We start from the raw sequence: 26774 nt of genomic DNA on the forward strand, positions 1-26774 counted from the left end.
AGTTTCGAACCGCTGACCTTAAGGTTCGCAGCCCGATTTGTAACCACTACGCTACCAGAGCTCCTTAGTGACCCTATATAGGACTTCTGAGCTGTAAATCTTTATGGGAGCAGAAAGCCTCATCTTTCTCTCGTGATAATACAGTGCTGTTGTTGTTGTGATGTGCTGTGGAGTTGGTTCCGACCCACAGCAACCCTCTACAGGGTTTCCATAAATCGTTAGAAGAGCAAAAAGTCTCATCCTTCTCCCACAGAATGTCTGGTAGTTTTGAACTGCTGACTCTGAGATGAGCATCCTGATTCATGACCACTACGCTTGTCAAAAAGGAGCTCTGGTAGCGTAGTGGTTACGAATCGGGCTGCGAACCTTAAGGTCAGCGGTTTGAAACTACCAGCTTGCTCCCGTAAAGATTTACAGCCTCGGAAACCCTGTACAGGGTCGCTATGGGTCGAAACCGACTCGACGGCACTTAACAACAACAACAACACGCTTGTCAAAAGTGCCTAATATTGTCAAAATGTCCTGCATCAGAGCAAAATAACCTCCCATAAGCCTTCGCTCAGCTTCTACTCCCAGCATTCTGAAACTCTTATCAATCCTAGCAGTTCACTGACTTGATCATCTTTGCCTCCCCTCCCCTACCCAGCCTGGTAGGCAAAAATGCCATCTCAGTTTTGTTTCCCTTTGCACTTACTGAGTTTTAGGTGATGGGGTTTTTTTCTCTTCACATGTATCCTAGTTTAAAAAATACTAAGTGCAGGGTAAGTATTACCGCTGTTTTCAGAATGGAGGACAAACTCACTTGTTCAAGGTTCTGAAGCTGTTGGCTCCCTGGGACAGAGCTAGGACTCAAGTCCAGGGTCAGCCACTTCCAAAGCTCCGGTTGCCTTTCATGAATGTGTTTTGTTGATTAACTTTCTGTTTCCCGATTAGATAAGGAAAAGATCTCCTTCTCCAGGCACTAAAGCACCTCTCCTGCTGGCTTGGGAGTCAGTGGAAGAAATGGTTCGCGATGGGATTACAAAGGACCTACCAGGTTTTTATCACACGCTGCGGTCCTGTGACCCTGGAGACACGGGCTTCATCAGTCGGATTCATTTCAAGAAAATCATGCGCACGTACTGCCCGTTTCTAACGGGCGAACATCTCATCAAGTAAGCTTTTTGGGAAATGAAACGAATCCCTGTCGTATTTTCATCACATATGGTTTATAACGTTAAAGACCTTTTGTTAGGGACTTTTTAAGATTAACAAGTCAGTGATTGTTGTTACGTGCTGTCAACTTGGTTCTGACATAGAGACCTTGTGTAGGGTTTCTGAGGAGCAGTTGGTGGGTCTGAATCGCCAGCCTTGCAGTTAGCGGTTCAGCGTTTCCCCTACAACGTCGTACCAGGATTGTTGTTGTCAGGTGCCGTCGAATTGGTTCTGACTCATAGCGACCCTGTATAGCTGGTGAGTTTGAACCACCGACCTTGTGGTTCAAGTCCACTTTATGGTCCAGGGCTTCTCCCACAAGGTCACGCCAGGACCCTAGCTGCTGTTTGTCTCCTGTGGATTAGCGCAGTGGCGGCAACAGTGGGCTCAGACGTCACAGTTGTGGGTCTGGGGCAGGACAGGGCAGCATTTCCTTCTGTTGTGCAAAGGGTCACTATGAGTAAGAAAGGATTCGATGGGACCTCACAGCAACACAGCCGTGTCATACGGAGGTGGAAGGTGCCATTGAGTTCACTCTGAGTCCCTGGGTTGCCTGGACAGTTAAGCACTCAACTATTTGTGGAAACAAGGGAAACTCTCCGTGAGATGGATTGGCACAATGGCTACAACACTGGCCTCATGACTGCCAGTGGGCAGGTGACTGCGCGTTCTGTTACACAATAGATCATCATAGGCCCGAGCTGACCCAGTGGACACTAACAACATAGCCACACAGCCAGAGGCTGTGGGAGGCAGACACGTCAGGCTTAGAACCATACAGACCCCGGCTGGATCCAGGCTTAGAACCATACAGACCCCAGCTGGATCCAGGCTCCATATTTGTTAGCTGTGACTTTGGGGAGATACTTAACGTGTCCTGGTCTCAAGAGGAAGACTCATGAGAGGTAACTTCAGCCATCGCAGTAGGACAGACTGACAGACAGGCGGGTGGCCGGTAGTTCTATGCTGTTGCTGTGAAGTGTTGTCAAGTGGATTCTGACTCATAAAGACCTGGAGTCCTGGTGGGATGCTGTGGGTTAATGTGCTGGACTGCAAGGTCAGTTTGAACACTGAGCCGCTCGTCAGAAACCCCATACAAGTCCAAACAGACTAGACGTTACTTAACAACATGGGGTATCCAAAGAGTAGCCTTGTAGTTAGCAGTTCAGTGCTTATCCTACAGTGCCACAGCAGGCTAGCTCTAGAGGAACAAATCTCGTCAGAAGCCGTGCAGAGTCATGGTGAGTCTTGGAGTAGAAATGGTTGTGACTGGCTGAGAAGGATTGATGGGTAGGTGCTCAGGGTTGCCTTCCAGACGGGGGAGACAGAGGACGAACAGTCCCAGGAGTGAAACCCAGAAGATCTGTACCGGACATGTTAGCACTGCCACACAAGGTCACCTCGAGGGACTAGTCGCTCTCCCCACCCTCCCTGTGGTCAGCTTTCTGTGTCATGGCTCTTAGCGCTGACCGTTTATCTGCATCACCCCACCAAGGATGGTAAGGACAAGGGCTTTGTCTCCTCATCGCTGAGACGCTGGTGCCAGTACAGCCCAGGGCTCTGTCACTGTTGAGCATAAGATTGAGCCAGATGGAGTGGAAGAGATGGCTACCTCTGCAGTCCACTCTCCCTGCTGTAGCCAAACTGTCTGTCCCCCTGCAAATCTGACCATGTTGGAAGCCTGCCTAATGCATGGCAAAGGAGCCCTAGTGAAGCCATGGTTCAGCACTCAGCTGCTAATTGGAGTGTCATGGTCATCTACCAGAAAGATCACGGTCTAGACAACTTCTCCTCTGCCCTGTCAGAATCACCTCCACGACACACAATTTCCACGAGGCTACAGAAATTAAATAGCAGAGGTAGGGAGCCAGCAGCAGTGCTGTGAAGAAACAGAATGTCTGAACACCAACCTACTTATACCCTCAACCCACACCGCAAACCCTAGACAACTCCCGAGCACCCGTGCATACATTGCATTGGCTGTCAGTGCGATGACGTCATCTCACACAGCATGACTTCTGGAAAAATCCACGGGGCATAGAGTCAGAAAAGCAAATGCCAGTACTAGCTGTGGAGCCCACTCCGACTCGTGACCACCCCGTGTGTGCGGTACCAGCTGTAGAACCTACTCCGACTCCCAGTGACCCTGTGTGTGCGGTACCAGCTGTGGAACCAACAGTGACCCTGTGTGTGCGGTACCAGCTGCGGAACCCACAGTGACCCTGTGTGTGCAGTACCAGCTGTGTGGAGCCCACTCTGACCCCCAGTGATCCCACGCGTGTCAGAGTCTAACTGTGCCCACAGGGTTCTCAATGGCTGAGGTTTCAGAAGCAGATCTCCAGGTCTGAACCATCAAGTTCTCTGTTAGTAGCCGAGTGTTTACCTGTTTCTGCCACCCAGGGACTCCAAAAGGCAGATGACACCTTAGTGTTGATATGAAATCGTTTTGACCTCTCCAATCCCCTGAAAGTGTCTTCAGCGTGTACCCTGAGGTCATTGCTTTGGTCACATGATTATGGGCCCATGGGGCTGACACTCAGACCCGGCAGGCCAATTCTGGGCCAGACCTACAAGGACTGTACTCTCTTGCCTTATAAATTTTAATGACTATGTAAATTTTTGTTTTGATTCTCAGACTCTTATATTTACCAAGTTTGTTATAATTAGCACATACAACTTTTATACTGTAATTTAAAAATATTAACTAAAACAAAAGGTTAAGAAGGAAAAGAAATAAATCCTGGTCTTTCTTCAAGGCTGAGCTCACTGTTGTTGTTGTTAGATGCCATCAAGTCAGTTCTGACTGACTCATAGTGACCCTGTATAGGGTTTGAGTCGGTTCCACCCTGTATTAGGTTTCCGAGGAGCAGCTGGTGAGCTTGAACCACCCACCTAGTGGTTCAAACCAACTTTGCAGTCCAGCACATTAACCCACAGCTCCACACCAGGACTCACTATGGCCTGTTAGTGGTATCTCCGTTTTCCTGAAACATTTGCGCATGCTAAAGTTCCAATATTAATAGCTCCATAATTTCATACCAAAATTTCTAATTCTAAAAATAACTTGAATGCGTTGTGTCTTCACTGAGAACTAGTTTACGTACAGAATACCCACTGTCCTCCAGTGGATTCCAGCTCATAGCAACTTTGTAGGACAGAGGAGGGTTTGCAGGGCTGTCGTCTCTGCAGTAGCCCGTCACAGCTGTCCCCTGTGAAACAGCTGGTGGGTTTCATCACTGCCTTTCGGTTAACAGCCAAGCACTTAACCACTGTGTCACCAGACTTCCTTCTCCATAGACTAGCTTCACACACTGAACTGAAGTGAAATTCATCCTCTTTACACTCAGGAAATGACACAGAAGACATTTTCATCATCCCCAAAAGCTTCCTTTTTCATGTCTGCAGCAAGCCGTGCTTCCTTCCACTCCCGTCCCCAAGTAACAGCTGATTGACTTCCTGTCACTGGATTGCTCTGCTCTTTTGAGGGTGCTCCTTCAATGGAAGAACATAAGGCGTTCCCATCTCTGGTCTGGCTTCATAGTTTGGGGTTCATCCGTCTTGTTCCGTATATGAGCATGCTGCTCATTTCTCACCGCCACGTGGTATTCCACACGTGGGTCTGCCCCAGTTTGTGTATCTGTTCATCTGCTGATGGTTACTTGGGTCCAATTTGGGGCTAATCTCTGACCATATTGTTACAAATCTTTGAATAGACACACATTTTCATTTCGCCTGGGCACATAGCTGCGAGTGGAGTGGCTGGCTCAGATTGTAAGTGTGTAGAGTGGCGCTGTGGGTTAATGCACCAGACTGCAAAGCCATTTGAACTGCAAGGTTGGCGGTTCAAGCTCACCAGCTGCTCCTCAGAAACCCTATATGGGGTCTCTATAGGTTGGAACTGACTTGACAGCACTTCACAACAAGAACAATTCAACAGCAGACCATCTTCCAAAGCAGCTTTTCCATTCTACATAACCGCCAACAGCGGATAAGTACCGTAGTTACACTCAGGCAGCACTTGGTAAGGCCAAGACGTTCTCATTCTAGCCATTCTAAAGGCTGTGTTTTCATTCTTTTCAAAACCCAGACTCTGTAGTAAGTTTCAGGATATTACTTCCGGAAGAATCCTTTACAAGAAACTTTTGTCAAGCATTGGAATTAATGGCCCACGCACGACCTCTCCACTTTTCATCCCGACGGATCTGCCGTTAAGTGAGCCTGTTCCAAAGGAGACGCAGCTGGGGCCGGCCCCCCCTGAGAGGTAAAATGACTCTGAAATGACTCTGCCCGTTGCGGAATCGGCATTTCGTAAATATTTGCTGAGTAAATGAGTATTTTAATATTTTATTGTTTAAATAAGATGGCACACTGTAAATACAGTCATCAGACTCATGGAATTTTAGAGCAGGGTGAGACCTTGGGAAGTATCGAATGCATGCGTTAATTCAGGGTAATGCAAATGCTGAGATTTCTGGGGTTCACTGTCTTAGTACTAGGCCTGGGCCAAGAATCGTGGACTCCTGACTCCCAGTGAATCTATTTGCAACGAAACTGTTACTTGAATCCCATTTATCCTTCTCCAGAAATGTAGATTGCTTTCTGCCTTTTAATATTTATCACAAAACAGCCATTAAACCGGTTCTCATTTTCCAACGTGGATGATCGACTTATTAAAATGATTGCTAAATGAAATTGTAACAATAAAACATACTTAGTGAATCTTTTTTTAGAAAAAAAAAGCCAGGCGGATGAATATTCTAGCACTTATTCCTTTTGAAAAATATAGGCTTAGTCTAATGAAAAGAGATTATTTTAACTGGCTGGTTGATAGCTTATGATAAATCCATAAGGACTCGTAAAACTTACAGCTTTTCAGCAGGTTTCACGTCGTCACGTCCCTCTTAAGAAGGCCTGAAGTATAGAGCGCTGGGGATATTTTAACAGTATGCTAATGAAATTTGAATATCTGGGCACTTCAGTAGTAGCTGCTTTATAAATGGGTAGAAAGATGGCATTTTAAGAGAAAGGTGAACTGTCCTGTGTAAGATATGTCTGCCTCCTAAAGCCAGCGAAAGCCGGAATGGCAATTAAGCATCTCATGGAAGAGATACGGCAGCCGGGAGAGCTCTTCATAGTGGAGAGAAGCTGCTTGCTGCTGGGAGGGACAGATGCTTGCTCTCCGCTAGTTACCGAGGGCTGGTGTGTTTTTCCACAAAAAAAACGGGGCCAAAGAAACTTCTGGAGAGCTGAGGAAACAGTGACCCTCTGAACACAAATACATAATGTACCCATACACACTCACACACGCACATACTTACACATTCATATACACACAGTACACACAGATATACCCATATACACACCCACATGTACACATATACCCCCCCACACCTACACACAATATGCACATATACCCATACACACACACATACATAACACCCATACACACACAATATACTCCCCCCCACACATACACAATACATACAAATATATCCGTACACACATATATACGTAACACACACATACACATTCACCCATACACACGTACGTAACACACACATACACATTCACATACGTAACACTCATACACACACAATATACTCCTCCCCCACACATACATAATACATACACATATATTTATACACACATATATACATATACACCCATACACACATAAGTAACCCACACACACATTACATCATGTCAGATTTCCATTGTGTATACCAGTTGAGCCTGTAAATCAGCGGGAATCATTGTGGGCTCCCCTGACTTATGTGGGTGCTTCCTAGTCTCCTGGACCGACTTAATGCAGAGCGGCTGCTGACATTCATTGACCCTAAGTCACTGTCCTGTCATCTTTGCCAGCGTCCACTTCCTCACTGTAACAGATCACTAGTAAACAGGCAAGGCCTGCAGGAAGCAGCAAGCATGTGGCACTTGATCCTAGACCTAAATGCCTGCTTGTGATTTTAGAACCAAACCCACTGAAGAGAAGCTCCCCTTGACCAAGAATCTGACCATGGAAGCAGTGATTGAAAAACTCAAAAATTGTATCCAGCAGCATGACCCAGCCTTCCGAAAACGATTTCTTGACTTCAGCAAGGAGCCAGGTGAAAAAATTAATCCGCACGACTTCAGGAAGGTAGGCCGTGGGTTTCTCTGTGTTTCTTCCTAGAAGAAGTGTGGCAGTTTTCCTCCATCAGCGCCCCCTAAAGGACAGGAATTAAGTGTACAGTCAAGGGCTGTTCCAAGACAAAGGAGATCCATGTCTCAGGCGTCTCTCAACAGCTTAATTCTTTGCCAAAATGTCTTTGACAAACTTCCTCAGAGAAGACGTCTGCTATGGGTGCAGTCCGGTTGTGATAGCTAAATGCTGATGTTTAAATGGGTGCGTGGGCTAGCTTCCCACCAGGTACTTGGCCCTGTGCAGAGGTGGAAATATACAAGGATGCCTGGGAGTCAGTCTCATGTTTGTGATAACAGAGCTGGCTTTGCTTCCTCTAGAAAGTTAAAACTAAGTAAATAAACTCGCACCTGGCTGGGAAACATGATAAAGCAGGACAAGAGCTGATCTGTGCGTATCTTTGGGAGCGGGAGTCCTGGTGTGGCGCTGCAGGATCAGCATTGCACTCTTAACTGAAAGGTGGGCGGTTCAAACCCACAAGCTGCTCCTTGGAAACCCCATACAGGTCGACGGCACTTCACCACAACAACAGTGGACACTGACCAGCACACGTGGGAAAGGTGTGTGCTCGCAGAGCTCCACAAAGACATCTCAGGAGTTCATTTGAATGCGGACTCACAATGCCTGTTGCCATCCCTGTTAGCTAATCATTCTCAGCTATTCTTTTTAAAATAAAGTGTTCAGTTGCTAGGTAGTGCTGTCCATGTGCCCAGCTTCCGAAGAAGGCAGTGAAATTGATTTTCAAGACAAGAACCATTTCATGAGTGCCGCTGCTTACCAGGTGCCTGCCTGTATCATAGCCCCCTCCCCACCACCACCACCACCAACAGCAGCAGCATGAAGGCAGAGACAGGGTTAGAGGCACAGTAAAGGGGGTTACAGAGCTACTGAAATAGTCCAGACCCAGCCCCCAGCCCCCAGACACACACACACACAGTCCAGGATCTGACATATGGGGAAGACTCAGGAAATCCTTAGGAATACGAAGGGGACAGGAGATTGGAGAGAAGGGATGGGGGCTGAGGGTGGTCTCAGGTTCCTGGTGTGACCATCAGGGGTGATAGTCAGTCACTGATGGGCTTGTTGAGGGCAGTTCCAATGGCATGAACTGTGGCCACTTGGCCACATTGTAGGAGGCTAAAAGCCAAGGGGTACTTGTTGTCTGCCTCAGCACTCCGTCTGTCCTCCTCAGGGCCGTTTGTCCTAGATCTCAGTTTGCCTCCCATCACCTAGCCCCAGTGCTTGCTCCGGGTGGATCAGTGTCCTAGCTGTCCCAGCGCTCAGCATCTCAGTCCACACAGCTAGGTCCCAGGCTGCCCCGGCCTGAAACCCAGAGTCAGTGGATCTGCCTGTGACTTTCCACAGAGGGGACGTGGCACAGCTGGGGCAAACACCCACGACTGCCAACTCCGAGGGCAGCTTCTTCCCCAACATGCTGCCTCACCTGAGAGCACCTTAGCCGAGCGGCCCGCACTCCATCTTACAATTGTTTATGCTACTGAAATGCCTGTGTCAGCCTCCGAGGTCCAGAGGTCCCCCTCTGCATTGGAATTCTCCACTCACGGCAGCTATGTTTCCAAGCTGTTGTTGTTGTTAAGTGCCGTTGAGTCAGTTCTGACCCATGGTGACCCTGTATAGGGTTTCCAAGGAGCAACTGGTAAGTTTGAACTGCCAACCTTGTGTTTCAAACCATTCTTGGAATCAAGTGCTGCACACCAGGACTCCTGGTGACCACAAAGGGATTCCAACCCTCAGTCTTCTGTTTACCAGTTGTTTAGTCCTAAAATCTCAGCACTTTTGTTTTATTTTCAGCTTTTCACTGTGAATTGAGTGAAAGTTTACAGAGGAGATCATCAGTTAGTTCTACATTCCACCAGTCATACACTTGGTTTCATCTCAGTGCTTTGTGTGATCTTCAACGGTTGATGTTTCTGTGGTGTGTGTCTGCTACTAGCGTTGTGGTCCCTCCATGTACATGTACTTATCTACTGCTTGGCTGAAAACTGAGCCACGAGAGTGAGTTCAGTTCCAGACCTGACAGATGGTGGAGGGCCAGAATCTTGGTTCCTCCCGTCTCTTTCTGAGCAGAAAGCCTGGTCCTCAAAGCCTTTCTTGACGCCCCTCTTTCTCTTGCACCATGTCCAGTGCATCCGTGCCTGTTGGCTCTCTTCAGAACTGCCCGTGAATATGATGATTTCTCACCATGCATCGTGCTGGCTGGAGCTACTCTTAGTTCTCAGCGGCCTCCCTGCTCCTGCTCTTACATTGCTCCCGTTTACCCCCCCCACACGACAGCCAGAGTGCCTTCTACCTGGTAACTCCCGTCGGGCCTCCCCTGCCCAGAACCTTCCCCATCTCACTCCAATAAAGACCAGCATCCAAAGAAGCTAGAAGACCTGTGTCACGTGACCACCCACCACCCCTCTGGTGCTAGTCCTGGGTTAGATCGTGTTCCCCAAAATATGCCTTCTACCGACTGGGCCATGATTCTCAGTAGTTTAGTTTTGTCAGGTATGTAATGATGTAACTTGGCCTTTATATAATGACGTAACCATATGCCACACTGTGATCAGCCAATCAGTTGTAAGGGATTAGGGTGGGTTGCAACACCCTTGCTAGGGTCACAGCCCTGGTATCAGGGGAGTTTCTCTAGGGTGTGGCTTGTAGCGTGTTCCATGTTCTGAGAGCTAAAAGGAGAGAGAATCGGATGGAGAAGGAGAGACCTCAGGACCACCATGAAAGAAGAGCTGGGAGCAGAGGGTCCCTGCACTGAGAACCTCCTGGACCCGGGAGAAGATTGATGCCAAGAAGACACAGGGAACCTCCAAGGGACACAGAGTCCACAGATGTTGGAAGGAGACTAAGGCCTTCCTCTCGAGGCAACACAGAGAGAAAGCCTTCCGTTAAAGTTGGTGCCCTGAACTTGGACTTGTCTCACTGAACTGCTAACCTCAAGATGAAACTAGGCGCCCCTTGGAAACCCTATACAGGGCTGCTTTTAGTAGGAACTGACCCGACCGCATTTTTTGACAACACAGCCTTCTAAAGTGTGAGTCAGTGAGTTCCTGTTTGTTAAATCCACTCGCTTGCCGTATTTCTGGTTCAGCAACTCCAGAGAACAATGGCAGCCGGGACCATCCTCCAGCTCTCTGACGTCAGCATTTCCCGCAGGTTTCTGCTGGTCCTCACGCACAGACACGCCTCTGCTGGGGACGTGGTTCCGGAGCTATGTGAACCTTACTAGCTTCAAGTCCTCAGCTTTCTCCAGCTGAAGCGCCACCTGCCCTGCCTCTTCCAGCTCCGTGATGCCGGCTTCCTTTTCCCAAGAATCTGACCCCCTACTGCGTTACAGACAGCACTGCACCTCATGACCAATCTGGATCTGTTCTTTTTGACAATGAATGCAACACCATTCCTCTTCAATTTGTCGTTCCCTGCATAGTAAACCATGTAGTCATCAGATTCAAAATGGCCAATACCAGTCCAGTTCAGCTCACTAATGCCTGATATCGATGTTGATGCATTCCATTTCATTTTTGACAACTTCCAATTTTCCCAGATTCATACTTTGTACGTTCCATGTTCCAATTTTCAGTGGATGTTTACAGCTGTCTCTATTCATGTTGAGTTGTGCCCCATCTGCAAATGAAGGACCTGCGGGCTTTACTCCCATGGGTTTTACTCCATTCGCGTCATCACGGTCAGCTCTACTTTGAGGCTGCAAGCATACATTGACACAGAACTTCCAGAGGTTCAAGCTGGATTCAGAAGAGGCCGTGGAACGAGGGATATCATTGCTGATGTCCGATGGATCTTAGCTGAAAGCAGAGAATATCAGTGCTTTATTGACTATGTAAAGGCTTTCGATTGGGTGGATCATGACAAGCTATGATATGGAGCTTTTCCATTGTCTCTTTCTGCAGATGTAGTCAATTCCATCTGGTGATGTCCATGTGTATAGTCGTCTCTTATGCTGTCTAAAGAAGGTATTTGAAATGAACAAATCATTGGTTTTTCAGAATTCTATCATGCGTTCTCCAGCATCATTTCTATCACCAAGGCCATATTTTCCAACTACTGCTCCTTCCTCTTTGCTCCCAACCTTTGCATTCCAGTCACCAGTAATGATCAATACATTTTGATTGCATGTTTGATCAATTTGAGATTGAAGAAGCCCCTCAACGATATGGATTGGCCAAGTGGCAGCATTGATGGACTCAAACATGGCAACAGTAGTGAAGTTGGCCCAGGATTGGGCAGAGTTTTGTTCTGCTATGCATAAAGCCGCTATGAGTTGGTACCGACTCGATGGCACGTAACAACAACAACAACAGATGCCTTACAGACTGCACACAGACGAGGCTTTTCATGGAAAACTCCATTTTCTGGTCATTCCAGTCTTCCAGGAGCTTTTTCTTCCTCTTTCGTACAGACTGAAGTTTACTTTTCTTCATTTCTTGCTTCTGTGTATGTGTTTGTCTTCTCCTACTAAGGCACACTCTCCCCAGGCAGGGGCTTTCTCTCTTTTACAGCGATGCATCCCTTGGCATATAGTAGGTGCTCAATAAACATTTGTTGGCTGAAAGAATGAATTTGAAGAGTAACAAGAATCCCAAGTGGGTCCTGAGCTGCTGACAGCCTTGCTGGTCCGTGGCACCTGGTGTTTCAGCAGCATGAAAGGGGTGCTGACTCCCACACTCCAGCCCCTTCTCCAGATTCTGGGTGACCTGGGAGGACAGCTCTTGGGATGGCTGTTCTGCTCTGTGCTTTATGCCAGTAGCCCAGCATGCACACTCTTCCTTCTTTCTCTTCCCATCTCCTGGCTTCTAGGGGACAACCATGAGCCCGGAAAATGTGATTATGGTGACGGGAGGAGGGAGAGTAGGCACCAATATGCAGGACTAAAAGATGTTTTGTTTTTCAAAAATCAGACACTGGCCAGTTCTCTGTGAACACAGGTAAAAGCAAATGATGCATTTGGTTTCCTTCCTGATAACTTACTGAGTTTAGCCTTTGGGAGAAAATCCTGTTAAGACTAGCTGCGTGGCTTCAAGATCTATAACCAGGCGGGTGCTTAAAATCTTCTGAAGCCTGGGCTTGAACTCCATAATCTGTAAAAACATTATGAAAGTATGATTGTCATAGTTAATTGAAAAGATCATTTATAGACTTGAGTAAGCAGCCTTTTCTATTACCCCTGGCATGACAGCTAGAAAGCACACTCTTTGTGCTCAGCTACCAATTGAAAAGTTGCCAATTCAAACCCAGCCAGCCAGCAGCAATGCAGAAGAAAGACCTGGCAGTCGGCTTCCATGAAAACCACAGCCAAGGAAACCCTTTGGGGTTCTCCTGAGTCAGAGTCATCTCGGTGGCAGTGGGTTTTTATGATGTAGAAAGGAGGAGGAATTCATGCTGAAGATCATTAGGGACCTACAGATGATGAGTGTGGGGGGACAAGAAAGCCTCAGAAGACACAGCCTTCTCCAGAGATCTTTACGTCAAATCAACAACAATAATAATAATAGGCCTGTAATGAGCGTTTCAAGCTCACCAGCTGCTCCCTGTAAACCCTACAAAGAGGCGCTATGGGTCAGAACCGACCGCACGGCTCTTCACAACAATGGGAATAAGGGGCTCCTGGTGTGGTGCTGTAGGATCAGCACTGGACTGCGAACCACAAGATCCACAGTTCAAACCCACCAGCGGCTCCTTGGAAATCCTATAGAGGGTGGCTATGAGTTGGAACCAACTCGATGGCAGTTGACAATAACAGCCACAGTGGGGACAAGAGCCAGAAGAATGGTATTTATGAGGAGGCAGCCAACAGCCTGGCATGATGGTGATGGCGGTGGCCGTGGTAAGACTGCTGAACACCCCGCATTCCAGCACTGGACATGGCTGTGTGCACGCCAGTCCCAGTCCTGAAAATGACAGCACGCCCGTTTCACGTGTGAAACCTGAAGCTTGGGAGTAAGGGCGTGGCTCGGTGCCCTACAGCTGGGACGCCGCTCAGCATCCTGGCTGTGAACCTGCACCTGTATGTCAGCTGCAGACCCTTCTCTGGTTCAGCCTTGCGGGCTGGCATCCACCACATCAGCCTCTGAGTGTCGAGAGCCAGCCCCAGCCTTCAGCTTCAGGAGCACGCCCTTGGCGTCTTCCCCAGCTGTGAGGCAGTGAGCTGGTTGTACAGTGTCTGCCTGCGTTTCCATTTGCCTCACTGTGTCTCACTTGTACGTGCCCTTTGCAGTCTGGATTGGAGGTGTTAATGCTTTATCTCACTTGCCCCAAGCTAAGTCATGGCGTTTTTAATGACCTCATAGGCCTGTGAAAGCTACACAGTGAAAACGGAAGACTGACGAATCCAGGCACCGGGACTGTGGTGTTGGTGACAAATATTGAATATATTGTGGATTGCCAAGAAGATGAGCCAATTAGTCTTTGAAGCCTGCTTAGAAGTGAGGATGGCTCTGACTCACTTACTTTAGTTATGCCATCAGGAGGAACCAGTCCCTGGAGAAGGACATCATGTTTGGTAAGGTGGACAATCAGAGAAAAAGAGAAAGACTCCCAGCGAGATGGATTGGCAAAGTGGCAGCATCAATGGGCTCAAGCGTGGCAACAATTCTGAGGTTGGCCCAGGATTGGGGAGTGTTTCATTCTGCTGTGCATAAGGTCGCTATGGGTCTGTACCAACTTGATGGCACCTAACAACAACAACAACAACAACATAGTCCATCTAGTGTCACATAGAGTCGCCATTCATGTTGTAGAAAAAAGGTATTTACAATGCAGAAGATGTTATCTTGCAAAATTTTTTCATGTGATCTCCAGCATCATTTCTATCACCAAGGACGTAGTTTCCAACTTCTGCCCCTTCCTCTTTGTTTCCAACCTTCACATTCCAGTCACTAGTAATTATCATTGAATCCTGGTTGCATGTTTAATTGATTTCAAACTGCTGAAGTTAGTAAAATTCCTTAATTTCATCTTCTTTGGCTTTAGTGGTTGCTGTGTAAATTTGATTAATAATGGTATTAATAGGCATATGGATATTATCCTAGGACAAGACAGGCTTGAATTTCAAGACAGATTTTGAAATGCTCTTTTTGATGATGAATGAAATACCATTCCTCTTCAATGTGTCATTTCCGGCATAGTAAGCCATATGATTGTCTGAATCAGAATGGCTAATGTCAGTCCATTTCATCTCACTAATGCCTAGAATAACCATCTTTATGCATTCCTTTTAATTTTTGACTTCCAAGTTTCCTAGGTTCATACTTCATACAGTCCACATTCTGATTACCAGTGGATGGTTGTAGCTGTTGCTTCTCATTTTGAATTGTGCCCCATCAGCAAATGAAGGTCCCCAAAACTTGACTCCATCCACGTCTTTAAGGCCCACTGTACTTTGAGGAGTTATGTTTTCTGTGCCCCCCAGCCTGATGGGCTCATCTTGCTGTATTATATCAGATGGCGTTCTGCCGCTGTTCATAAAGTTTTCCATAGCTAACCTTTCAGAAGTGGATCATCTCTCCTTCTTCCTAGTGTGTCTTAGTCTGGAAGCTCCACTGAACCCTATCCATCATGAGTGACCCTGCTGGTATTTACAGTACCAGCATCACAGCAACACACAAGCCACCACAGTATGACAAACTGACAGACGAGTGGTAGAAAAACTGTCTGCTAGTCCACATATATTCCAACTTGATTATCCCCCAAACTAGATCATTAAGAGCATCTTTGCAATGGAGGCTCCCGATGATACTGTCTTCTGCCAACGATGACGTCCCACTGTCATTGTCACTTACATCAGGTAAGGGGCTGATCACCATAATCCAGTGAAGGTGATTGGAGTTGGTTCAATACTAGGTTGCAGTTTTGAAATCGCTCAGTCCTTCTCTGGCTCACCGCTGTCCCTCAGCTCTGCAGGAATTTCTGTTGAAGATTTGCCTTTCAGTTTGCAGCCCTGATAGTTGTTGATACTGGTAATTAATTCTGACTCACAGTGCCCCTGTTGGTCAGCATAGCCCTGCCCCATTGGGTTTCCTAGGCTGCAGTCTTTCTGGGAACAGATTGTCACGTGGTTTATCCTGCAGCGCCTCTGGTGGGTTTGAATCACTGATGTCTCGGTGAACAGCTGAGTATTTACTTCTTGAGCTACCAGGGATCCTTGAAGTACTCATCAGTGACGGGGATCTCTATGCTTAATAGCCGTTTTCAGGCTTAGTGTGTTAGCTTTCTGTCACAAACAGTTCCCTCATTTTGCAAAGTTATGAAGGGAGCGGCCTTACATTTTCAAATGTGGTCCTTCACGGCTTCATCTTTGTAAATCCAAGGCCCAGGCAACACCAAAAATGTATACAACTTGACAAAATTGTGGTCAACTTCCAGAAGCCGTTCTGCCAGAGGCCAAGCCTGGATCTCTTAGCGTCTGGTGTTAGTTGTTAAATGCCATTGAGTAGGTTCCGAGGCAGAGCCACCCTGTATAGGGTTTCTAAGGCAGTAAATCTTTGAGGAGCGGAAAGCCTCATGTTTCTCAGCCTGTAACTATGCTCAGATTGGTAGATCCTCCCAAGGCAAGAGCAGTTGGCATATTCCGTGCCAATTCACCACTGTTATTGTTGTTAGATGCTGTTCAATCAGTTCCAATCAGCAGCCATGTTTGCACCACCACAAAACCTGCCTGGTCCTCTGTCCTCCTCATAAGTATTCCTGTGCCTGAGCCCACTGCTGTGGCAACGGTGTCAGTCCATCTCTTTGTGGGTTTTCCTCTTTGTCGTTGTCCCTCCACTCCTTCTTCAGGGACAGGTCCCTCCTGACAATATGTCCGAAGGATGTGAGATGAAGTCTAAGCATCCTCACGTCTAAGGATTCCGTCTTTCTTTTGGCAGTCTGTGGTACTTGCAGTATTCTTCTCCAGCACCACAATTCAAATGCATGGATTCCTCAGAGGTCTTCCTTAGTCATTGTCCAACTTCCACATGCAAATGAGGTAACTGAAAAATCCCAAGGTTTGGGTCAGGCGCACCTTAGTCCTCAAGTGACACCTTTGCTTTTGAACACATTTTTCACCACTCACTCATTCAGACTTTGTGTCCTCAGGATCTTACTTCCTGGTAGACTTTTGTCTACCAAGAGTATGAAGACGTTGACGCTGTTTCTCAAGCTTTCCGCTCAGTTCTTTAGAGCTCAGCTCTGGTGAGTTCCAGAACTCCTTAAAGAGGAAACCAGTCATGGTTTTTATAGCTCCCCGAAGTCTCGAATTGGGTCACTCCAATCCCACATACCTAACAAAAGTGCTACCAGCATGGCTGTAGGCCTGGCCCAGCCAATCTCTTGCACTCCATGAGGCAGTCTGTGCCTCTAAAGATTTAGCTTCTGAAGTCCTGGGGAGCGATTCTTTGTTGTGTGCAGTCGCTAGGATTTGGGATTGACTTAATAGTACAGAATTCGGTGTGTGGAGAGTCCTTACTGCTTCCTCTGTTTTCAGATGTGTTGGGTTTTTTGTTTGTTTGTTTTGGTAATTTATCAGATTTGTCTAGTTGTTCTCATTGCTAATTTTACCTTTTATGAATTACTCCATCCTTGTATGTTCCTGCCACCCCTCCTCTGTCAGTTTGTGGTACTGTGGTGTCTCGTGAATTTCTAGAAGCTACGCCACTGGTATTTTAAATACCAGCAGGATCACCCATGGTGGACAGGTTTCAGCTTCCAGATGAAGACAGACTAGGAAGGAGCGGCAGACCACTTTGGAATGGTTAGCCACTGAAAACCATAATGAATGGCAGTAGACCATTGTCAGATACAGTACTGGAAGATGAGCCCCTCAAGTTGGAAGGCGCTCAGAATAAGACTTGGGGAAGAACTACTACCTCCTCAAAGTACAGTTGACCATGACAACGCAAAAGAATAAAGCCATCAGGACCTGAATTTGCTGATGAGCACAACTCAAAGTGAAGAGAAACAGCTGTAAACATCCATTAAAATTGAGAGATGGAATGTACAAAATAAGAATCTAGGAAAATTAGATCATAAAAATGAAATGGACCGCATAAAGATCAGTAACCCAGATATTAGTGAGTTGAAACACACTGATGGTGGCAGTTTTGAATTGGACCATTATGTGGTTTACTGTGCTGGGAACAACAAATTAAAGCGGATTGGTGTTGCGCTTATTGTCAAAAGACCATTTCAAGGTCTATCTTGTAGCACAGTGCTGTTTGTGATAGGATAATATCCATACTCCTACAAGCAAGACCAGTAAATACCACTATTCAGATGAACACACCAGCAAGATTTCCAGATGTTATGTGTTGTTGTTATTGTTAAGTGCTGATAAGTTGGTTCCAGCTCAGAGCAACCCTGTATAGGGTTTCTGAGGCTTTTTAAATCTTTGAGGGAAGAAGAGAAAGTCTTATCATTCTCCCTCAGAGTGGCAGTCAGCTCGAACCGCGGACCTTGTGGTTTGCAGTCCAGAGCTTACCGTATGGTGCCACTGTGCTCCCCGGTTTTATGGGATGTGACTCAAGATGAGCTAAGTAGATGGAAAGCTTAGGGTGTACATTGTAAGTGCTATAGCAACCACACATTCTCCAGAGGGACCGATCTCTGGAGAAGGATGTCATGGTACAGAAAGTACGGGGGGTGGTTGGTGATCGTGTGCCAATGAGTAGGTTCCTGTTCATAGTGTAGGGCTTCCGAGGTGGTAAATCTGTACAGGAGCAGAAAACTTTGTCTTTTTCTTGTGGAGTGGCTGGTGGATTCGAACTGCTGACCTTGTAGTGAGCAGTCCAATGAGTAACCCAGGTCTCCTTTGATATAGTATGTTGTTGTTAAATGCTGTTGAGTCAGTTCCCACCCATAGCAACCCTGTTCAAGGTTTCTGAGGCGTGGCTGGTGGGTTTGAACCACCGACCTTGCAGTTCAAACTGACATTATGGTCAAATGCTTATCCGACATCTCCACACTCGGACTTCCTCAGTGAGATGGATCGATCCAGTGGTGGCAACAGTGAGCTCAAGCACAGCCACAAATCTGAAGATGGTGCAGGACGAGGCACCGTGTCGCTCTATGTCACAGAGATGTCGTGTACCACACCTAACTTCCCAGCAATACCTCACAGTCACATTTGTTGTTGTTGTTGTTACTAGGTGCAATCCAGTCGGTACCGACTCATAACAACCTTATGCACAAATACCGCCTGGTCCGGCGCCAACCTCAAAATTGTTGCTACGCCTGAGCCCATTCCTCATTCTACTGTGCCAGTCCATCTTGTTGTAGTCTTCATCTTTCTCACTCATCCTTCACTTTGTCAAACATGATGTCCTCTGCAGGGACTGGTCCCTCCTGACCACATGTCCAAAGTGTGAGAGGTGAAGTCTGTCCATCCTGACATCTAAGGAGCATTCTGGCTATACTCCTTCCAAACAAAAGATTTGTTTGTTCTTCTGACCGTCCATGGTGCTTTTAATATTCGCTTCCAAAACCATGACTCAAATGGATTAATTCTTCTGTGATTTTCCTTATTCATTGTCCAATATCACATGCATATAAGACAATTGAAAATACCATGGCATGGATCACTCGCTCCTTAGTCCTCAAACTGACATCTTTGTTCTTCAGCACTTTCAAGAGGTCTCGTGCAGCAGATTTGCCCGATGCAATACATTGTTTGATTTCTTGACTGCTGCTTCCATGAGTGTTGATGGTCAATCAAGCAAAATGAAGTCTTTGACAGATTCAGTCTTTTATCTGTTTGTATGGATGTTGTTTATTGATCCAGTGGTGTGTCAAATCTGTTCTTGAGATGGTCTCTAAATTCAAGTGGGATATACTCAAGGTCATATCTTGGCTCATGAGGACTTGTTTTGGATTTCTTCAGATTCACCTTGAACTTGCATATGGGCAATAGATGTTCTCTTCCACAGTCTGCTCCTGGCTTTGTTTCGGCTGATGGATTCCGCTTGATTTCTGTATATTCCATCTGGTGAGTTTCACGTGTATAATCACATTTTATGCTGTGTTAGAATGGTGTTTGCCATGAACAAATACCTTTTTTTAGAAAGTTCTTGCAAAATTCCATCATGTGATCTCCAGCATCGTATCTGTCACCAAGGCCATATCTCCTGAGTACTGATCCTTTCTCTTTACTTCCCAACTTTGCATTCCAATCATCAATAACATCAATATATCTTGATTGCATGTTTGATCAATAACAGGCTGAAGAAGTTGGTAGAATTGTTTCATCATCTCTGACTTTAGTGGTTGGTGCATAAGTTTAATAATAGTGGTATTAACTGGTCTTCCTTGTTGGTTGTGTTGTTAAGTGCTGTAGTGGCAGTTCCAACTCATACTGAACCTGTATAGGGTTTCTGAGGAGCAGCTGGTAAGTTTGAACCATGAACCTTGGTGTTCAAACCAACCTTGAGGTCAAGTGCTCATAATGTAGTGCCACACACCAGGACTCCAGTGTTCCTTGTAAGGTGTATGAGTATTATCTTATCAAGACATACCTCAAGATAGTTCTTAGAAATGTTCTTTTTCATGATGAATGTGATGCCATTCCTCTTCAATTTGTCATTCCAGGCATAGTAAACCATGTGGTTGTCAGATTCAAAGTGACCAATACCAGTCCACTGCAGCTCACTAATGCCTAGGATATCAATATTTATAAGGTTACGATATCAATATTAATAAGGTAGTGGTTACGAATTGGGCCATGAACCTCACAGTCAGCAGTTTGAAACTACGAACTGCTCCGTGGGAGAAAGATGAGGCTTTCTGCTCCTGTGAAGATTTACAGCCTCGGAAACCCTGTACAGGGTTGCTATGAGTCGGAACTGACTCCATGGCACATCACAACAACCACATCAACGTTTATGTGTTCCATTTCATTTTTGATAACTTCCAGTTTTCCTAGATTCATACTTTATACATTCCATGTTCCAGTTATAAGGGATGTTTACAGCTATTTCTCTTCATCTTGAGTTGTGCCCCATCAGCAAATGTAAGTCCTGGAAGCCTTACTCCATTCACGTCATCACGGTCAACTCGACTTTGAAGAGGCAGCTCTTCCCCAGTCATATTTTGAGTGCCTCCCAACCTGAGGGGCTGATTTCTGGCACTATATCTGACAATTTTCTGGTGCTCTTCATCATGTTTCAATATTCTGGTGCTGACAGTGTTCCACTGCTATTCCTAAGGTTTTCAGTGACTAAATATTCAGAAGTAGTCCATCTCTCCTTCCTCCTGTTATTGTTGTTGTTAAGTGCCATCGAGTCGGGTCCGACCCATAGCGACCCTGTACAGGGTTTCCGAGGGTGTAAATCTTTACGGGAGTAGAAAGCCTCATCTTTCTCCCGCGGAGCGGCTGGTAGTTTCGAACCGCTGACCTTCTAGTCTGTATTAATCTGGAAGCTCAGCTAAACTTGTCCACACTGGGTGACCCTGCTGGTATTTAAAATACCCTTGGCATAGCTTCCAGAATCCCATCAACACACAAACCACCACAGTACGACAGTCTGACAGACGAGTGTCAGAATCGCAGTCGTAGCGAGGATTACCCACATACAGAGACAGGTGGATGGCTCTCCCCCAGGATGCTTTGCAGTAAGCAGCTGGATGGGAATAACTGAGAGTTGAGTGAGTCACTCAACTTGGCTGTTGAACACCTACACCTGTCTTTACTCAGAGAACCTGGCAACCATTCCACATCGTGCCATGACTTCACTAAGAATGAACCAGTCACCCTCTAGAAAACTACCAGAACAATCTGTGTAGAAAATAGCAGTTGATAACCTAATCTGATGCTCTGCCACAAATACAATAAAATACATTGTTTTTAACGAATGGGAAGAAAGCAGCCAGTCTCCGTTTAGTTGCTGTCCCCAAGATGGCTGATGTGAGTCTTTGGTGAGTCAGAAGATGCCAGTGACATATTTGTCACCCTCTGAGGAAGTCCCTCAGTGAAAGTCTTCTGGAAAAGACCAAAGGAAACGTCTTGAATGGTTAAGCACTTTCAAATCGGCTTTGTAGAAAGCTGCCGTTTAGCCTTGCGCTGTGTTATTGTGAATTGCCTCCAAGTGTGGTGATAAATCCAGTCGATTTGCTGTTGTGTTCCTCGTGGACGCGTAGGTGGCACCAGCCAGCCTCAGAAGCCGCTCTAGAAAAGCTCCTGTCTGTAAGCCACTCTGTGCCCCCTGGGTAACTTTTCTGTTACCCTTTCTGGTTTTGGGGTCCCCTGTGGCACTCTGAACCAGATTGCATGGCTCCACCACTGGACGGGCAGAGAAGGACACATCTCGCTCTAGGGCACATCTCTTCCCTGCGGGTGGTGAAACATTTGCCTACAGACATTTTCTGACTCCCCATTACATATGTTTTTACGAAAGGAGTGAGCAGGAGGCATTGGCCATGAATAATTCATGTGTGATTGTTTTCAAAATATAAAATTATTTTTTTCAAGGAAAGCCACCCACCGATCCCTTTCAGAGGCCCCTGTCTGCCGTGGCTGTCTCGTGTGTGCGCCTCGGTATGCAGTCTCAACATCCCCACCCCTGGTTTGGGACAGTCTCCTCCAGAGATCTGGGACGGAGGACGTGTGCAGACGACCACCTCTGTCAGAATGCCCAGTCATGCTCTGCCTGCGTGCGTCTCCCGCAAGGAGCTGCTGAGTGCAGGGCCACACAGACTGTAGCAAAGCCCAGCTGTGCTCTGCAGTTCGGTTCTGAGGGCCCAGGTCTCATCAGAACCGGGAGGCCATGAGTCACAGTGTCATGACAGCTTCTCAGGGGAGACTGGTAGTACAGTGGGAGAGACTTCAGGCAGCACCTTAGGGACCTCACATCCATCTCAAGGGGTCACGGATGCTCCCCAAGTCTCATCTCAGCATTGGTTTCAGTCTTTGCCCCTGTGGTCTTCGGGGACCTGCCCAAGGTTGCCCGATACCACAGTCTAGATTTTGCCCCACAGTGTCATTTCCCGTGGACCCCGCGTGGCACCATGGGTTAGCATTGGACTGCTAACTGGAAAGTCAGTGGTTCGAACCCACCAGCTGCTCTGCAGGTGAAGGATGAGGCTCTGTGCTTCCGCCAAGATGGGAGCCTCGGAAACCCCGTGGGAGCGCTGCTGCTGAGTCCGTCCTACATGGCTGCTGGCACTGGAACCAACTCGATGACAGTCGGTTCACTTTCTTGCTTTGGAGTCATTTCCTGCCCATTTCCACCACTCCTGCTCTTTACCCAACAGTAGACTTTACCAGGATAGTCAAGAATAAGACCTTGGCTAGAACTCCAGTTCTGTCAGCCTATATGCGTGGGACTCTGGCATGTACTAAGCACTGTACCCTCAGTTTCTTCATCTTTAAAATGGGGTTAGTAGGAATCCCTACCTCAAGCCTCGTGGAAAGGGTCCAGCATGTGATTGGCTGCAAAGAACTCCGCACAACGCCCGGCACATAAATCCTGACATGAGTCTCCCCTTGGGATCAGCTGACTCGGAGTGACCAGCAAGGACAGAGCTGAGCTGCCCTTCGAGGGCTTCTGAGGCAGACTGCCACACCCTTCTCCGTCAAGTTCAAACCGCTGGCCAAAGGATTAACTATGGCTCCTTACCTGTCATTAGTGTCTAAGACATCAAATCTGTTCTTCAGATGGTCTCTAAATTCAGGTGGAATATGTTCAAGGTCCTATTTGGGCTCTTGTCAACTTGTTTTAATTCTCTTCAGCTTCAGCATGAACTTGCATATGAGCAGTTCTGTTCCACAGTCTGTCCTGGCCTTGTTTAGCTGATGATATAGAGCTTTTCCATTGTCTTTTTCCATCAATGAAGTCAGTTTGATTTCTGTGTATTCCATCTGGTGAGGTCCACGTGTATAGTCGTCTTTTATGTTATTTAAAAAAGGTATTTGTGATGAAGAAGTTATATTGGTCTTGTAAAATTCTCTTTTGCACTCTCCAGCATTGTTTCTATCACCAAGAGCATATTTTCCAACTACTGAGATTTCTCCTTTGTTTCCAACCTTTGCATTCCAATCACCCCTAATTATCAATCATCTTGAGGCCATGTTTGATATACTGAATGGTTAGCCACTGAAAACCTAATGAATAATGGTGTGACGTTGACAGTCATGGTGCCCAAGAGGAACCCCTCAGGTTGGAAGGCACTCATCACATGACAAGGCGGGGAAGAGCTTCCTCCTCAAAGTAGAGTGACAGTGATGAAATGAACAAAGCAAAGCTTTTCGGACTTCGTTTGCTGATGGGGTGCAACTCAAAGTGAGAAAAAACAGCTGCAACTAACCATTAATAATCAGAATGTGAAATGTGCAAAGTATGAATCTGGGAAAATTGAAAGTAATCAGAAATGAAATGAAACACATAAAGATCAATATCCTAGACATTAGTGAGCTGAAATAGATTGACATTAGCCATTTTGAATGTGACAATCAGATGGTTTACTTTGCCAGATGTCAAGTTAAGAGGCATGGAGTCAAAAAGAACACATCAAGATCTGTCTTGAAATACAGCGCTGTCTGTGATAAGATAAAAGCCACATGCCTACAAGGAAGACCAGTTAATAACACTGGTATTCAAATTTATGCACCAACCACTAAAGCCAGTGATGATGAAATTGAAGGATTCTGTAGACTTCTTCAGAAATTGATCAAACATGCAATCAAGTTGCATTGATAATTACTGGTGATTAGAATGTGAAAGTTGACATCGTAGAGGAAGCATTCCATAAGTAGATGGAAAATACGGCATCGGTGGTAGAAGTGATGCTGGAGATCGCATGACAAGAGTTTAGTAGGACCAATGATTTATCCATTGCAAATACCTTTTTTCAACAACTTAAAAGGCTACTGTATACATGGGCCTCACTGAAGAGAATACACAGGAATCAGTTGACTACATCTGTGAGAAGAGATGGTGGACAAGTTCAGTGGTGGAGTGGTGGTGTGCTCTCGAGTCCGTTCTGAATCATAGTGACCCTGTATGGGGCTTCCCAGGCTGTAAATCTTTACGGGAGCAGACAGCCTCATCTTTCTCCCTCAGAGTGACTGGTAGATTCAATCCACTGACCTTGAGTTTAGCAGCCTGGTTCGTAATCACTATACTACCAGTAAATCTTTACGGGAGCACACAGCCTCATCTTTCTCCCACACAATGACTGGTACATTCAAACCACTGACCTTGCAGGTATCAGCCAGCTTGTAATCCACTATGCTGTCTGGGCTCCTTGAAGAAATTCAATAGCATCAGCCAAAACCAAGCCAAGGACCGACTGTGAAACAGACCATTAACTGCTTAAATGCAAGTCAGGTTGAAGCTGACAAAAACTAAAACAAGTTCACGAGAACCAAAATCTTATCTTGAATATATTCCACCCGAATTTAGAGACCATCTCAAGAACAGATTTGATGCATTAGACACTAAAGACCTGAAGAGTTGTGGGATGATATCAAGAGCATCATACAGGGAGGAGAAAAAAAAAAAAAAGGACAAATGTGGATGTCAGAAAATACTCTGAAACTTGCTTTCCAGAGTTGTTGTTGTTGTTAAGTGCCGTCAACTTGGTTCTGACTCACAGAAACCTTTGTAGAATTTCCGAGGTGAATTTGAACCAGCGACCTTGTGGTTCAGTACATTATCCCACAGCGCCACACCAGGACTCTGCTCAAGTGAATGGAATAAATGAAGTCAAAGAGCTAAACATGAAATTTCCAAGGTCTGCTCAAGAAGACAAGGTAAAGTATTATAGTGAAGTGTGCAAATAACTGGATTAGAAAATTAGAGAGACAGAACACACTCAGCATTTCTCAAGCTGAAAGAACAAAAGTTCAAATCTCGGCTTGCAATATTGAAGGACCGGGGTCACTATGAGTTGGAACCAACTAGATGGCACTTAACAACCACAGCAGCAATGGGCAAGTAGGGAGTGTGGTGGTGTCATAGGAGAGGCATTGGACTTCGAACCACACGGTCAGTAGTTCGAGCCCACTAGCCATGCTGCAGGAGAAAGATGAAGCTTTCCACTCCAACAAAATGTAAAGCCTCAAAAACCCTATATAGGGTTGCTGTGATTCGAAACTGACACCACAGCACTTAACAACAACAGCATGGGTAAAATATTGAATTATGGAAGCATCTAAAGAAGATGGAACACACAGAGTCACTATACTATAAGAGGACACTGATCATTGCTCAGCCATTTCAAGAGGTAGCATATGTTCAAGAACCAATAGTACTGAAGGAAGAAGTCCGAGCTGCACAGAAGGCATTGGTGACAAACAAGGCTCTAGGAAGTGACTAGAATATCAATTGAACTCTTTCAACAAACAGATGACGCGCTGGAGTTGCTCACTTGTTGATGTTAAGAAGTTTGGGAGACAGCTACATGGCCGATGGATAGAATGTGCACATTCCAACGAGAAGTGGCCGAACAATATTGTTAATATCATGTGCAAGTAAAATTTTGTTGAAGATAATTAAAACCTGGCTGGAATTTCTAGAAAATCAAGCTGGCTTCAGAAGAGGACGTGCAACTATGGTACCATGGATCTTGGCTAAAAGGAGAGAATACCAGAAAGATGTTTACTTGTGCTTTATTGACTGTGCAAAGCTTCCACGTGTGTGGACCATAACAAAAGATGAATAACATTGAGATGAATGGGCATTCCTAAACATTTCATTGTACTCATGAGGAAACTGTACCTTGACCAAGAAGCAGTGGTGTGAACAGAACTAGGGAATGTTGTTGTGGTTGTTAAGTGCCGCTGAGTCAGTTCCAACTCACACCAACCCTGTATAGGGTTTCTGAGGAGTGGCTCGTGATCTTGAACAGGCGACCTTGCAGTTCACAGTGACTTTGCAGTCCAGCACACTCGTTTTAAGATATTGAATATGTGTCAGGGTTGTATTGATTCGCCATACTTATTCAATCTGTATTATGAGCAAATAATCCGAGAAACTGGATTATATGAAGAAGAACATGGAATCAGGATTGGAGGAAGAGTCACTAACAACCTGTGATATTCAGATGATACAACCTTGCTTGATAGACGCACAGACAGTTTAAAATGGTTACTGAAGGTCAAAGACACAGGCTTAAGTATGGACTGCACCTCAATGTACCGAAAACAAAAATCCTCACATCTGTTCCAATAAGCAGCATCATGATAAACAGATAAAAGATTGAAGTTGTCAAACATTTCATTTGGCTTGGATACACAGCGCAGCAGCAGCAGTCAAAGACTAAGGAAATCTGTGTCACACTAGGCAATCTGCTGCACACGACCTCTTTAAAGTGTTCAAGAGCAAAGATGTCAGCTTAAGAGTTAACGTGCACCTCATGGGAGCCATGGCATTTTCAATAACCTCATATGCATGTGAAA

At 46.0% G+C, this 26774-nt stretch overlaps 1 protein-coding gene across 1 annotated transcript in view; it reads left to right on the forward strand.

Annotated features, from left to right (window-relative positions):
* The window catches only part of EFCAB6 (EF-hand calcium binding domain 6), a 322393-nt gene that overhangs the window by 161234 nt on the left and 134385 nt on the right, over positions 1-26774 (forward strand). Inside the window, 3 exon segments of the mRNA XM_006866905.1 lie at positions 934-1154; positions 5282-5455; positions 7168-7336. Of these exon segments, the coding sequence (XP_006866967.1) occupies positions 934-1154; positions 5282-5455; positions 7168-7336 (564 nt within the window).

The sequence above is a fragment of the Chrysochloris asiatica genome, unplaced genomic scaffold (assembly GCF_000296735.1).
Source record: "Chrysochloris asiatica unplaced genomic scaffold, ChrAsi1.0 scaffold00097, whole genome shotgun sequence".
Classification (NCBI taxonomy): domain Eukaryota; kingdom Metazoa; phylum Chordata; class Mammalia; order Afrosoricida; family Chrysochloridae; genus Chrysochloris; species Chrysochloris asiatica.